This window comes from Strongylocentrotus purpuratus, unplaced genomic scaffold (assembly GCF_000002235.5).
Source record: "Strongylocentrotus purpuratus isolate Spur 01 unplaced genomic scaffold, Spur_5.0 spur5_scaffold_1, whole genome shotgun sequence".
In the NCBI taxonomy this organism is placed as follows: domain Eukaryota; kingdom Metazoa; phylum Echinodermata; class Echinoidea; order Camarodonta; family Strongylocentrotidae; genus Strongylocentrotus; species Strongylocentrotus purpuratus.
The window spans coordinates 19,243,080-19,256,831 of record NW_022145594.1 but is presented as its reverse complement, the minus strand read 5'-3'; the positions used below and the strand labels follow the sequence as shown (position 1 = coordinate 19,256,831).

Genomic DNA, 13,752 nt, shown 5'->3' with positions numbered 1-13,752 from the left:
ATAGGCCTATCTTCGGTTAGGTGCCATGTCTTTACATGTTCGTACATAATTGCAGTTGGTTTATACTTTAGGCATGGTTTTCCGAACGATTTAGTTGCACTTCTTATGGGGCATCGATCATAATTATCATGCTTTGGTTTGTAACTTAAAGAAAGTTTCTCATGCCGATGAACTCCACAAAACATCGATTAGGATTTTGAACAAGAAAGAAATTACATATCCAGACCGTATGCTATCCAATGGCCCATTCTGAACTCTGCCAAGTTTACAATTTTTAAACACGGATATTCAGCGAAAGTCAGAAAAGTCAAGTTTTCAAGCACATAAAATTAATATCGTTTGTTTTCATCTTTATATCGTTTGTTTTCATCTTCCCCTCCGATTTATGCTCTTAATAGTCAAAGTGAAATACATGTATTTGCATTTTTAAAGATAATATTGCTCATATATTTTTTGCGGCCGGGCACACAGCTGGTTCCCTGATAATATTAAACATTATAATTTATATAGGCCTATTTAGCCCAATGCAGCCCCATCCTGTGTCTTGTCTTCTAATTTTAGCAAAAATGCACGTTTTCTTTCTGAAAGGTGAATTTTTGCAAATTAAGTAACCACCCTGATAGATTGTTAAAAGGTCTGCATTTTACGAATATGATACACCCATTTACCTCCATGTACAGATACACCAGAGAGATGATACACCCAAATTCTCCCAAGACCGTCGTTAGCCGGTCGCACGGGGATTATTAGTTCTATCTATTCACCATCTCAAACCTAGTCTGTAAACACAGACTCAACTTTACTCTTGAATAAAACCACATGAAATAATCAGGAGAATCAGATTCTGCTTGATGTGTTATGTTTCTTTTCCAGTATTGCACTGTGTCAGAAGCAGCTACATGACATAACTCAGTACTTTCATGTTTGAAATTTAGACATTGTTTTTACTCATAATGGCTGTCAAGGGTCTGTGTCTGCAGACTAGCTATAACCAAAGAGAGAACAAAGAGAACAATAGCCAAGCGCGGGCAATGCGTCCGTTGTTTGCAAACAGCTAGAGCTCTGTCTAATAGTATATACAAAGTCTGGGCACGAACAACATATTATGGTACACGCGCGGCCAGCACCAGATTTAAGATCACTCTTCGATTCGACATCGTCACTCGCGGTTACGTTGTCCATAATCTGTTAATTTTTCCTTTTATAACGTACGCGTTTTGAATTTTCTTCGAAATGGCTATGACGAAGAAGAAGAAAACGAGTTCACCGTACGTGGTCGCCTTCGTTTTTCGGTAGCTTCATTTACACAGTTTAATGAGGTTAAATTTATCTTCATTTAACAGCTAAATGAGGATAAATTTATCTTCGTTTAGCTGTTAAATGAAGATAAATTTATCTTCATTTAACAGCTAAATGAGGATAAATTTATCTTCGTTTAGCTGTTAAATGAAGATAAATTTATCTTCGTTTAGCTGTTAAATGAGGATAAATTTATCTTCGTTTAGCTGTTAAATGAGGATAAATTTATCTTCGTTTAGCTGTTAAATGAAGATAAATTTATCTTCGTTTAGCTGTTAAATGAGGATAAATTTATCTTCGTTTAGCTGTTAAATGAAGATAAATTTATCTTCGTTTAGCTGTTAAATGAAGATAAATTTATCTTCGTTTAGCTGTTAAATGAAGATAAATTTATCTTCGTTTAGCTGTTAAATGAGGATAAATTTATCTTCGTTTAGCTGTTAAATGAAGATAAATTTATCTTCGTTTAGCTGTTAAATGAAGATAAATTTATCTTCGTTTAGCTGTTAAATGAGGATAAATTTATCTTCGTTTAGCTGTTAAATGAGGATAAATTTATCTTCGTTTAGCTGTTAAATGAAGATAAATTTATCTTCGTTTAGCTGTTAAATGAAGATAAATTTATCTTCGTTTAGCTGTTAAATGAAGATAAATTTATCTTCGTTTAGCTGTTAAATGAAGATAAATTTATCTTCGTTAACACAGTTTAATGAGGATAAGTTAGAAATGTGGGTGGTAGTGTGTGGAGATGTGAAAGAAAAATCAAGGAATCAGTTTGATGACATTTTGACGAAAAGTGAACAAAAATTCGTTCATTTTGAAAAGATATACTGTTTACAGCGAAATGGAACCCCTAATAAACATACAGAGCAAAATATATTGGGTGGTTGGTACAGTGAACTCTCTTGTGCCTCCAAAGAAACAATTTGTTTGTATACATTTCTTCCCAGCAGAGAGTCGTAAATCAACCTAAATTTTACCCTCCATTGAAGGGGAACTTGACAAATGGGGATCATGAACCTTGCAGATTGACGTCACCAGTTGTACAATAATATTTTAAGTTACCCGGTACATATGTAAAGTTGGTCTCCTGCATGTATATGGCCTCACCCTTTGACAAAAGTCATGCATTATTTTCAGTATAATTTTCCATACAATTTGTTCGGGGACAGAAGGGCCTCAACACTAAAAATGACTATGCTAAAGCTATACAATAAAATATAAAGCAGGGCTCTCATTTAGCCGAGTTGGAGCCTCGAGTTGTGGCGAGCTGGCGTGCGATTATGGCAAGCCGTTTTATCATTGAAACATATCTCTTGATATCACGAAATTGAATTCTTGATATCAAGAATTACCATTGCTTTACAACGTAAAATTATTTCTTGATATCAATTAGAGATATGTTTTAATGATAAAACGGCTTGCCATAAGCTCGCACCAGCTCGCCACAACTCGAGGCTCCAACTCGGCGAAGTGGGAGCCCTGCTTAAAGCTTTATGGTCCTTGCATTCTGTACAGCATTACAAAGAGTACTGTGCTGGTAGTCCTGAAGGCTTGGATAATGTTGCCTAAACTCAGTGCTGTAAAGTAAACCTACTTGCAACATTTGCTTGTAGGCCCCTACCCGTAAAAGACCTTGGCCCTTAAACATAAAAAAATGACCTAAAATCCATTAAAATTTATAATCCATTGTCTGTCTAGTTGTGCTGCAATTAAGTTGCCTTTGATAGAGACACAACAATGAGAGAAGTAGGTTAGTGAAGTCTGAGCAAAAACAACATATTAAGAATAGGAAAGTTATGAACTTTCTTACTTTTAATTAGATATCGCTCAAACTTTCACTAATTTGTTTCTCTCATTTTTCTGCTTTAATTAAAACCAACTTATACTCTTTTCACACTGGTTTTGCTTAACCCCGTTCTTTGCTTAGCCCCGTACTATCCTTAACCCCGGACTATTTTTTTGGCTTTTCACATTCGCTGTTTTTAGTCCCGTACTAGCGCCTATTCCGGAATAAGAAAATTCCCGCTGTTCTCACTGCATTTCGTTAACCCCGGATATCGTGTATGTTATGATAGGACATACTTCGCATCTAGCCAGCTGCGATACGCTCCATTGCGTAGTACCGGACTATTTTCGTTTCTGTTCTCATTCGTTTGCTTAGCACCGCAATTGCGGGGTTAGCAGGAGTTAGCACCACAATTGCGGAGTTAGCCCTGCTATTTTGCAGGGTTAGTTAACCCCGTACTATAGGTGGGGTTAGCCAACTTTAGCCCACTTTGGTAAAAGCCAGTGTGAACAGAAAGTGGAATAGGCTTAACCCCGTACTATAGGTGGGGTTAAGACCCCCCCTTAACCCCACCTATAGTACGGGGTTAAGGAAAATATTGCCAGTGTGAAAAGCATATAAGTATCAGGGTGGACTTCCCTGTTAATTGTTGCTTACCACGCAATATATCTATCCATAATATGAAATCAACCTTCGGTTATTATTCATGGTATGATTCATGGAAGAAGTAACAGTAAATTTGGGGGAGATAAATAGACATGTACATTCAATTGTAACTTATTTTATGTTTCAGGACTCTGGTCTTGTAAGATACAAAGAAATATAGAAGCATCAACTTACTTTTTCCTTAATTGAACGTGTATTTTGTATATATTCAGTCTTCACTCGAGCCAGTAATTCAAAGCAAAGGATATAGATGTACCTCCTTGTACACCTACCTACATGTAGTACTCTATTACTGATAGTTTTGAGGCTTGTTCAGATATAGCACGGTATAACACAACAAAGGTCCTGTATAAGACACAGAAATGCATTAAAAGCGTGTACACTTTGTGTCATCACAAAAAAGACCGTCACGGTTTTGCCGAGTCAAATCTATTAAATGTAAATGAATGACAACTGCGCGCAACAAAGATTATAAGATACAGAAATGTGCATTGTATACATGTACCCTTTACTTCATCAAAATAAAATCTGCTGTGGTTTTGCCACATCAAATTTGAACGAAGCCTTGCATGTTTTGCAGGTTTTACGACCGTTCTACAACAGTATCACTACCGGTATATTAAATATAGACCTTTAAATTTGGGCACCAATGTGGCTCCCGTGGAGTGTTATAAACTATTCCTGCCCTGCCCTCGCATTGGCTTTCATATCAGTGCAATTAGGACCTGCTGGTGGACAGCTAACAGGCAAGCTTAAAGGTCCCCTTCAACCTACTTTAAAAACAGAAAATTAAAGATAAACTTGAGTTCTGGTAATGCGATTGCATTGTGAAAGAAAAGGTGTGGAACGGATCAGAAAAGTTGATCGTATAGCATGTAAGTAATGGTGTGTAATGCAAGGTTCTGGAGTCATCAAAATCATCATAAATTTGGCAGAGTCTTGGTAAAGTAACAAGCACTCACATAGAAAGCTATATATGGGACAACCCACATGGTGTCAGGGCTAGTACTACCTTGATTTCCTTGTCTTTCTATGCTCATTACTCAGCCAGTATACATTTTCTTCCAAAATTGTTTGGCACATGTCATTTATTTGTAATCTTGAACATTCAGTGTAAGTTTTGTTTGATTCTGTGAGAATATATTTTTTTTTTACCAGAACTCAAGTTTATCTTTAAGCTTGGATAAAAGGTTAACAAATTTTGTGAGCGGTGCCGATATGCTAATTTTGTTTGAGATTCATTAAGTTTTATGCCCGAAAGTGATAGCATCACAACCAGCACCACACTACATTTGTTTTAATGTACATGTACTATAAACCCAGAACTTGTCCAGCATGAATCTTTTACGATCGCCAAACAATGGCTGATTAAGCTTGATTTTCAAGGTAAGAAACTTTTGTGAAATTCCTTTCTGTGCTTTAAATTTTCCCTTTCTCATATTTCTTCTTGATCATATTTTTTCAAGAAATCTGGGGGGGGGGGGCGGATGGTTACCCCTCTGTCTTTAAAAAATAGGTGGACAACAAAACATCTCTCCTATATTTGTCCCTCTCTCACTTCTCTTTCATATTAATTTTTCTTCTCCAAAGAATTAAAGGAGGGGGGGGGATGGGTAGGTGCCCCTATACAATCTCTTCCTTCATCATACTACACACTGCTGTTAACACTCTGCAATAATTTCATTTCATCACTTCATACAATGTACATCTGCCGAAGAACCATTTACAGTCAACCTAGAAAAATTCACCGCGAACTTCACTTCAACTCCATAGCATGACTCAATACCAAATTCCTCCTCCGAACGTAGATGTTGGGGCGTCCAGCTGGGAAAATCATATAATTCTGAAAATGACATCTGTCAACGAACTTATCCACATGCCTTCGGAAAGCGAGTAAGTTGTAGTTTTGGACGGCTACTGGACGAATGTGTGGCACGTGTGGGGTGAAACTGATCCCTGTATTCCTGGATTTCTCTTGACTTGACTTGATGTAAAGGTGTGGGTATCAATCATATTCACCGTAAAATGACAGGTATAGAAGGGCACATAGTAGAATTGTGGCAAATGAGGTTGAATGGGTTTTTTTGTTTAAAACTATATACCGGTAAGAAAAAAAAGGGAAGACAAAAAACAATAGTGCAGTTTGCAGCCCTCATGGGGGAGGGGGGTCTTTCTGAATTTGTATTAGAAGTATGTTTGCCCTCTGCAGCTCCCGCACTAAACATTTTTGTCATCATTGAGGGGGGGGGGGGGGTCTTTTCAAATTTGTAGTAGTAGGGTTGCCCTCATACAAGCATAATATCAACATTGTGCAGAATTTATTATTTCTATAATTGTCAGTGTTTCAGAAGGTTATTGCCCTATTTGTGTTCATGATATTACTCCTGAATTTTCCATAAGTGTAACAAACCATTGCACTTGAGTCGTTGTTTGTGTGAAAACACATGCACAGAGGCCTGTAATCTCTGGTCAATACACCATAGGTCAAAATGATAACCATTTATGATAAGCCACCTCGGGGATAGCACTTGTACAAATGACCCCCAAATATCCACAGATCTTTTACACATGGAGATCTCCCGCTGTGTGCATTTTAGAATAGGCACTGCCAAACTGATGGAGGTGCTTCATGAATAGCTTTTGTTTGCCCTCTTAAAAAGAATACTTCCATCTGTGTATCATAGAATGTACCACCCATTGCATAATAATGATTACAAAAACAAGGATCGAGGAGTCATTTCCATGGGTTCTACTGCTCTGTACATATGCACTTGATCAATGTGCAGATAGTATCTTCAAATAGGCTCACCAGTATTTAGACATATTTGCTACTTATACTGTACATACCGTGACATAGGCCAAACATGTTTAGGCCCTATGTGTTCAATGTTTGGAATGTTTAAACAAATGATTACCAGTAGGGGGAAGAAGATATCTTTTACCTTCTATCATATATACATACATACATGCAAACATAGACTTTACCCACTTTAAATCCGATTATCAAATTAAACCAGTTACCAGACCAAAGCAGTCATATAACTCCTTGGCCAACCTATGGTTTTGTTCAATATGCCCACATCAAGTGTCTTCCAAATGATGTTGTTCTTATTTTTTGTTTGTTTCTAAATGTGATTATAAATTCAGTAGAAACATACAGAAGCACAAATAACTGAGAATGAATTTACCTCTTGAAAATTCAAAGGGGCACTAGCAAAAAGAAAACCCAGTAAAATTCAATATCTTTACATCAAAAGAGAGCTGTGGCAAAACAGTAATTTTTCAGTTTGCCTGTTACGAAGAATTTGATTGTGATTTTAACCAGACCTGGGTTTAAGCTTTTGACCCTTGATGACCCTGACCCATGCTAGAGCTGCTAGAGGGTCTGTATGTGATATCATCCTCAAGCCAATATCTAATATGAAATGATTATGATTTTCCCACATCTGTCTGTCTGTCCAAAGTGACATGGAATATCTTCCAGAGTGAGAGACGGAGGTCAAGCCTCATGCGTCCAGGGACCTCTTTGACCAGGCACTGCAGGCCATGTAAAATTGACCCCTTGTTTCTCGTCTAGATGATGTTATTTTATATTTTATATTTTTCTGTTCATTATAGAAGTGCTATTGGGTCAATTGCAACACTGATTTTTGTTAATTCAAAGTGCATTTACGTGCACTGCAGATATTGCAAGCAAGTTGAAATTGCATTAGATTGAGATCTATAAATCATTTTTGTTGACCACACTGTCTAGATACCCTTAGATTTAATCTATTTAGTTTCAGAATAATATCTTGGAAATGAAAATTGCCATGGGCTAGTAAAGGGAGGGAGGGAACAAGAAACTAGTAATTATTCTTATTTGGTCTTATTTTCTTGGCCTTTGTCACATGTTTTTAGAGCATAGCATGCTGGTCTGGATAACGTTTTTTCTTATCTAGCAAAGACGAGCCTTTTTTTTACCCCTCTCATTCTCATGACTAGCCTTTTTTTTGGGGGGGGGGGGGTGGGATGCATGCATACATTGATGATTTGAATTCGGATCCCTTTTGAATAATGCTTGTGCGGAGACTTGCCCATGTTGTCTGAGGTGACTGAATACGTAGACTACCGTCGTACTTGTAGGAAATATGAACTGATGCTACTGGTTCTGGCACAGAGTTGATCCCACTTTGATCCTCTAGATGCATTTCCAATTTATGACTGAATGCACCCTAAATCCCCCCAGATAATGACATCCTAGGCGAGATCATGAGGTATGTTTTCATCAGCTCAAGATTGCCAAATAGCCTGCTATTTCTGATTTGGGAAATAAGCCTGAAGTTACAAGTCTCGTCTTCACCAGATATTTTGCTCATTGTTCCGCATAGTGCAAGTCTTCGAGCTGGTGAAAACGTATCGGACGAATAGGGCCGTTAGCTGGATATTTTGCCACATAGCGGGATATTTTGCAAACTATTTTGCAAAATGATTTTCTCGACCAGGATAGATACATAGATTTATTTTTAGAGAACTGAGCTGTATTTCTTTGTTCCTGTAATCCCATATCCTTTTAGTTTCATTGTCTGCTTTTTCATACCTGTATTTGGTATCATTAATGATGGCAGTTAAATATCAAATCACATTTTTTTTATGTAAGCCTACATTGTTACGGGTATACAACATGTGAAAGGGAACAGTATTGTTGAATTGTTTTGACCTAGATACCTACCTCTGGTACTACTCTAGTTAAATAAAAGATAGAGAGAACAGTAAAATTAGGGAAGAGAGGTTGATAGACGCATACTAACGCATAGAAGACAGAGGGAACAGTAATAAGGGAATGAGCATCAGAGCCTGACAGATACCGAGGCTATATAAATATCCATATTATTATAATAACCTGTAAAAGACAGAGAGAACAGTAATTTGGGAATGGAGATAGACACATAATAACTCTTAGAAGATAAAGAGAACAGTAATAATGATTAAGGAGAGGGAGATAAAGAGTAAAATCAGAAATTAAAGTGAAGAAGAGGGACTCTGTTCTTAAAGTAAATCAATGGTAGTTATAATTCCAGTGCGTCTTCTTTTAGTGTATGGAATATATGGATGGTACCGGTAGTTATAATTCCGGTGCGTCTGCTTTGTCTAAGCACTTACTTTGAAGAAATTGGATCGCAGGCCCTCCATAAACAAAGCTTTGCTTTTACAAGTTGAAGTTTGACTTTGGACTTTTCCACGAGTACCCTATACTCAATAGAGAAAAGAGAATCATTCAGTGCATATCATTCATCAAATGTCACATTCAAATCTATCAAGCAGATTAAAGCCACTTCTAATGTGACAAGCATCATGAGGCCCATTTACACTAACCCCCCAAAAAGTTTGACAAAAAAAATGTCAATTTTAGTTGAATCTGTTTTTTATACATATCAAGTAGTGTGTATGCGCAACTTGTAGATAGTGTGGAATTAAGAGTCACATGAGCTAAAACCAGAATAATTCATTAGTTGTTGTTGTTCTTGTTGGTAATAGTTTAATGGCGTTTATTCAGTATTGAATATATACGCTATATCTTCAGTTTTATAAGAAAAATGAGAATGAAGATTTGTAATGATAATTCATTAGTGTTTTGAGAACGTGCATTTATACTGCAAAAACATCAGATTTTCTCCCTGAGTAAAAAAATAAGTTTAAAAAACACACACTCCAGAAGTGCTTTTTTCTCTATTCAGGCTTTTTTGTTGGTGTTTATGAGCAATTTGGGACAAAAGTCCAGAATGTGAGCAAAACCTAGGGTTTTTCCTTTCAGTGTGAATGCCCCTATAGATTAACAGGAGGAAAGAGATACCTTTAAATGTGTGGAAATGTAATCAGCGTTCTAGGGGTATGTAATTGAAATGTCTTTCTCTAATGTACATCATGACATTCTCAAGGATCCAATAGGATGTGTTCACACGTGACACTATGTATGATTCAGGGAAAAAATTACTTAAATTTTTGGGGCTACTTTTCAAGCTTGCTCGCATGAAAAAAAAACACTCTTTAATTTGTTTTGCATTGAACTCTATGCAAAATTTGGGGGCTCTTTTAAGACTTTCTGGGGCTCTTTTGGCATTTCAGGGGCAAATTTACCCTGAGCCCCGTGTATTTTTTTCACTGTATAGGAAGTTTTTTTATGGTTGTAAAAAAACTGGAGGCTTGACATTCTCAAGAATCTAGAGAGTTGTGTTAGCTTTATATGACAGTGTGTGGTCGATTTCTAAGGATGTGATTATGTTTTTATGTCTAAATATGAAAGGAAAAATAAATATTTATCTGTACATTATAAAACATCAAAAGTGTTGTGTTCACTAAATAAGATACAAATGATGCATTCTTGGTGATCGAATAGGGCGTGTTTTCATGTCACTTTATGTTCGATTTCATTGCATGAAATGGTGTTCTAAGGGTCAACGATGAAATTTTTATAAAATCATACACACTGTTGTATGTGAACAAGCCTATGTAGATGACTAGAGGGGTTTGTTCACTTGTGACAATCAAATGATTTGGCCAGTGTTCAACGGATTCCAGATGAAAGGGTGATGAACATTTATCGTGACGTTTACGGAGATGCAGATGGGCAAGTTTACGCGGAACAAATTACGATTTAATGACCAAGCAACGTGATAATGTTCCAAGCATCCAAGATGAAACTAAAGGAAATCATTCATCATCTTGTTTGGAGCAAGAAGGGCTTTAACTGATATTATTCTACATATAATCAACGCCCTTTTGTTACCAAACAGACGATCTTATGATGATGGTAGGGGACTGCTTCCTCTTAAAATTGGTGTGATACATCCATTGTTCAGTTTATAAGGATAGGGATGTTGCTACTACATACAGGCCTAGGGTGCATTTCTTGTCAATTTTTTTGTCTAGAATCAGCATTTTCAAATGTATTTCAGGCAACTTTTTTAGGTTATAAACGCAAAGCCTTTTTTCAAACGTCTTACGATATGGGCATATTGCAACACCGAAAAAAGTGCATTTTGAATGTGACATACAGCCAGAATCATGTTTCTGAGACATGATAAACGCAAAGCTGTTTTGAACCCCACATACAAATCGGACCTTTTCCGGTTCAGAGAAATAGGGCACGCCCATTGGGCTGTGTCATGTTGACCTCCGAGAAACTGTCTGCTTCCCGGGTCAAACAGCGCAAAGCAGCTGCGCAGAGACAAGGCCTTTAATTTGAATCGTGAAGAGACGATAACATGACATCCCGCAAATCACGTTCGTATAGTGGGGTTCGATATGTACATATAGAAACGCTGATTCTGAGTGGTAAGGCACGATAAACACATCCCTAGATGGATGCCTTATACTCACTGAAGCAAGTAGTCCACAGCCTGGGCCCTGTTTCATAAAGCTGTTCGTGAAGTTTCGCATGACTTTAAGAACGACTTGTATATGAAAAGCCAAATGCTATGCTCAATCATTATAAACTGCATCAAATAAAGTTGAACTGTGCAGATGTAGATTAACATTCTTATTTTGAAAAACATTTTTAATGCAAAGTATATTTTTTGCCATAATTTAATTGAGGTTATTGGAAATATCAGGAAAAACTTTGGGCATCCTATCTGGCACTTCATATACAAGTCGTTCATAAAGTTATGCGTAACTTTACGAACAGCTTTATGAAACACCCCCCTGGACTGTTTCAACGCGCCCAATCAGCTGAGAAAATTTCGCACCACCAATGCTTAACCGGAGTCTTTGCCTCTCATTCTCTACCCAACGGCTGTTTTGGGGGATCGCTCGATGAGTGGAGACACCGCCCTCTGTGTGGGATGGGTGTAAGGGAGGGGGACATAGATGATTGAAGAACAAATCTAATATGCAAGACAAGAGAGTTACCTGTCCCAAGTACATTTGTAAACCTGGCTTGTATAAAGTATTGTAACATTAAATTGAATGTTGGAATGAAATAAATAAATCCATAAATCTATCTACAAAAGCTTGAAAAAAGAAGATATTAATGATAAAGAATGGTGACTTGTTCGTGTGTCATGGTATGTTCAGGAGCAGTTTTGTGATCTTGTGTGCTGCAAGCCAGAAAGGCGCTTTCAACAAGTTTAAAGGTAAAGACCAGTTATGGTCATACGATTGCATTGTGAAAGAAACGTTGTGGAATCAATCAGAAAAGGTTGATCATCTAGCATCTAGCATCTGCAAGGTTCTGGAATCATCAAAATGATAAGAAATTTGGCCCATTCTTCGTAAAGTTACAAGCACTATACACAGAAAGATGTATATGGGACTACCCTATATCTCTCACAGACCATGAGAGAAACAAATTTACCAAATATATGAATTAGTAAGCGGTTTCCGGGCAATTTTTTTATCATCATGTATTCGTCAAAACATATTCTTTCACATGATTGGTAATGAGAGCTTCCATTTTATTTTTTGAAATTGGGGCATTACCAATACTGGTCTTTACCTTTAAGCCTGATGTGTTCACATGGCTATACCGGATTGAAGACAGAGACTATACATCATTACATATGAACCCACACATTGTTATCGTAGGAGGTGTTAAAAATAGTCTCCTTATCTGTTCCGATAATTAATGAGTCCATGACAAAAGAGAGGCCTCCAAAAGTGCAGGATTGCTCTCCCTTAGGTTTCCTTATACTAGCTATGTTCACTCGTGACCATTCAACTTTAAGTTTGCAAAACCTCAAAGTTTGAAACGTCAAACCTCTAAGACCGCAGAGAGTTTATTCACACAGGAGTGAAACTTCTGGTTATCATGGTTTTAACTTACATGTATAACCTGGGCATGTAGTTATTTTAACCATGAGCTGGTATAAGCTTGCAGTTAATTCACCAAACGTAACTTGGAACAAGGACCCCCTGCGGCTCGTACATGTAGTTTTCTAGTCCAGATGCTATATATTTTTTATTCTTCAATCATCTATGTCCTCCTTCCTTAATACACGCATCCCACACAGATCGCGGAACCCCTCAAAATACACCATTGAAAAAACAGAAACAGTCAAGGCAGTGTACGGTACTTGTAGTTATCACGCTAAGCGTAACCGTAAGATCTTGTGGTTCATATTTTGGGGTAAATTTTTCATAACCACAAGTACGTCCAAGTAGTCCATAACTACAAGATAACCTCAACAGTTTAAAACCACAACCTAAACTTAAAATTGATGGACTTTTGTGTAAACCTAGCTATTGTTGATCTCATACCAGCATTACACTGAAGCCAGTGACCTAGCCTAAAGTCGTTTGTCCTCAAAAAGTGCTTCCAGAAAGTATACAAAATTACAATGGAGGAAACTGACTCTTCAGATATTCTGCAAAAGATCTGCCTTTTTTTAAAAGTTGGCATGCTGTGAACATGTTGCAATAAGATGGGGGCTCACTTCTTTTGCTTGTATTATTTTAATTTTTTTGTAAATGCACTAAAAAAATATTCCAGTTAGGTCATCATGTACGATATGAATACAGTATCTACTGAGAAAAGAAAGAGAAACCATTGACAGAAGGGCATCCCCCCCCTTTTTTTGGGGGGGGGGGGGGGGTCCTTTCAGCATATTTGAAAGCAGAAAGGGATAGATTTTACTGAATATTATTTTGTGAATTTTTTTTTTTCTCAAGAATTTTATGATTTGATTATGCCCAAAGTATACCGTACTCTCTTATTCTTATTTTTCCCTTGAACAATAATTATACTATTAGATCTGTAGATCAAATCCTGGTAAAATTTCAGGATTTGAACAATTACAATTTTAGAACGGTTTTATCTCTCTCCATACCACACTACCAGTGAATCCTTCTGCTTTCCAATAGGCCGATGCTACGTAGAGCTGTGATAGTGTGAAAGATCAATGTCAATGCGTAATATGCAGAGGGTAAAATTGATTATTCATGCAACATTGACTCCATTCGTGACAGACAGTATGACCCTTTTCAATGATATGTTCTGCTCTAAAACCAGTTATTCAGTA

The 13,752-nt window shown here is 37.1% G+C and overlaps 1 protein-coding gene across 1 annotated transcript in view; it reads left to right on the top strand.

Moving 5' to 3' along the window:
- The first annotated feature begins 1,233 nt into the window (after positions 1-1,233).
- Positions 1,234-13,752, top strand: part of LOC586418 (neural cell adhesion molecule 1) — a 57,432-nt gene continuing 44,913 nt past the window's right edge. The window contains exons 1-2 of the mRNA XM_030978582.1: positions 1,234-1,292; positions 4,318-4,334. Of these exons, the coding sequence (XP_030834442.1) occupies positions 1,234-1,292; positions 4,318-4,334 (76 nt within the window). The remainder of the gene's footprint in view (positions 1,293-4,317; positions 4,335-13,752) is intronic.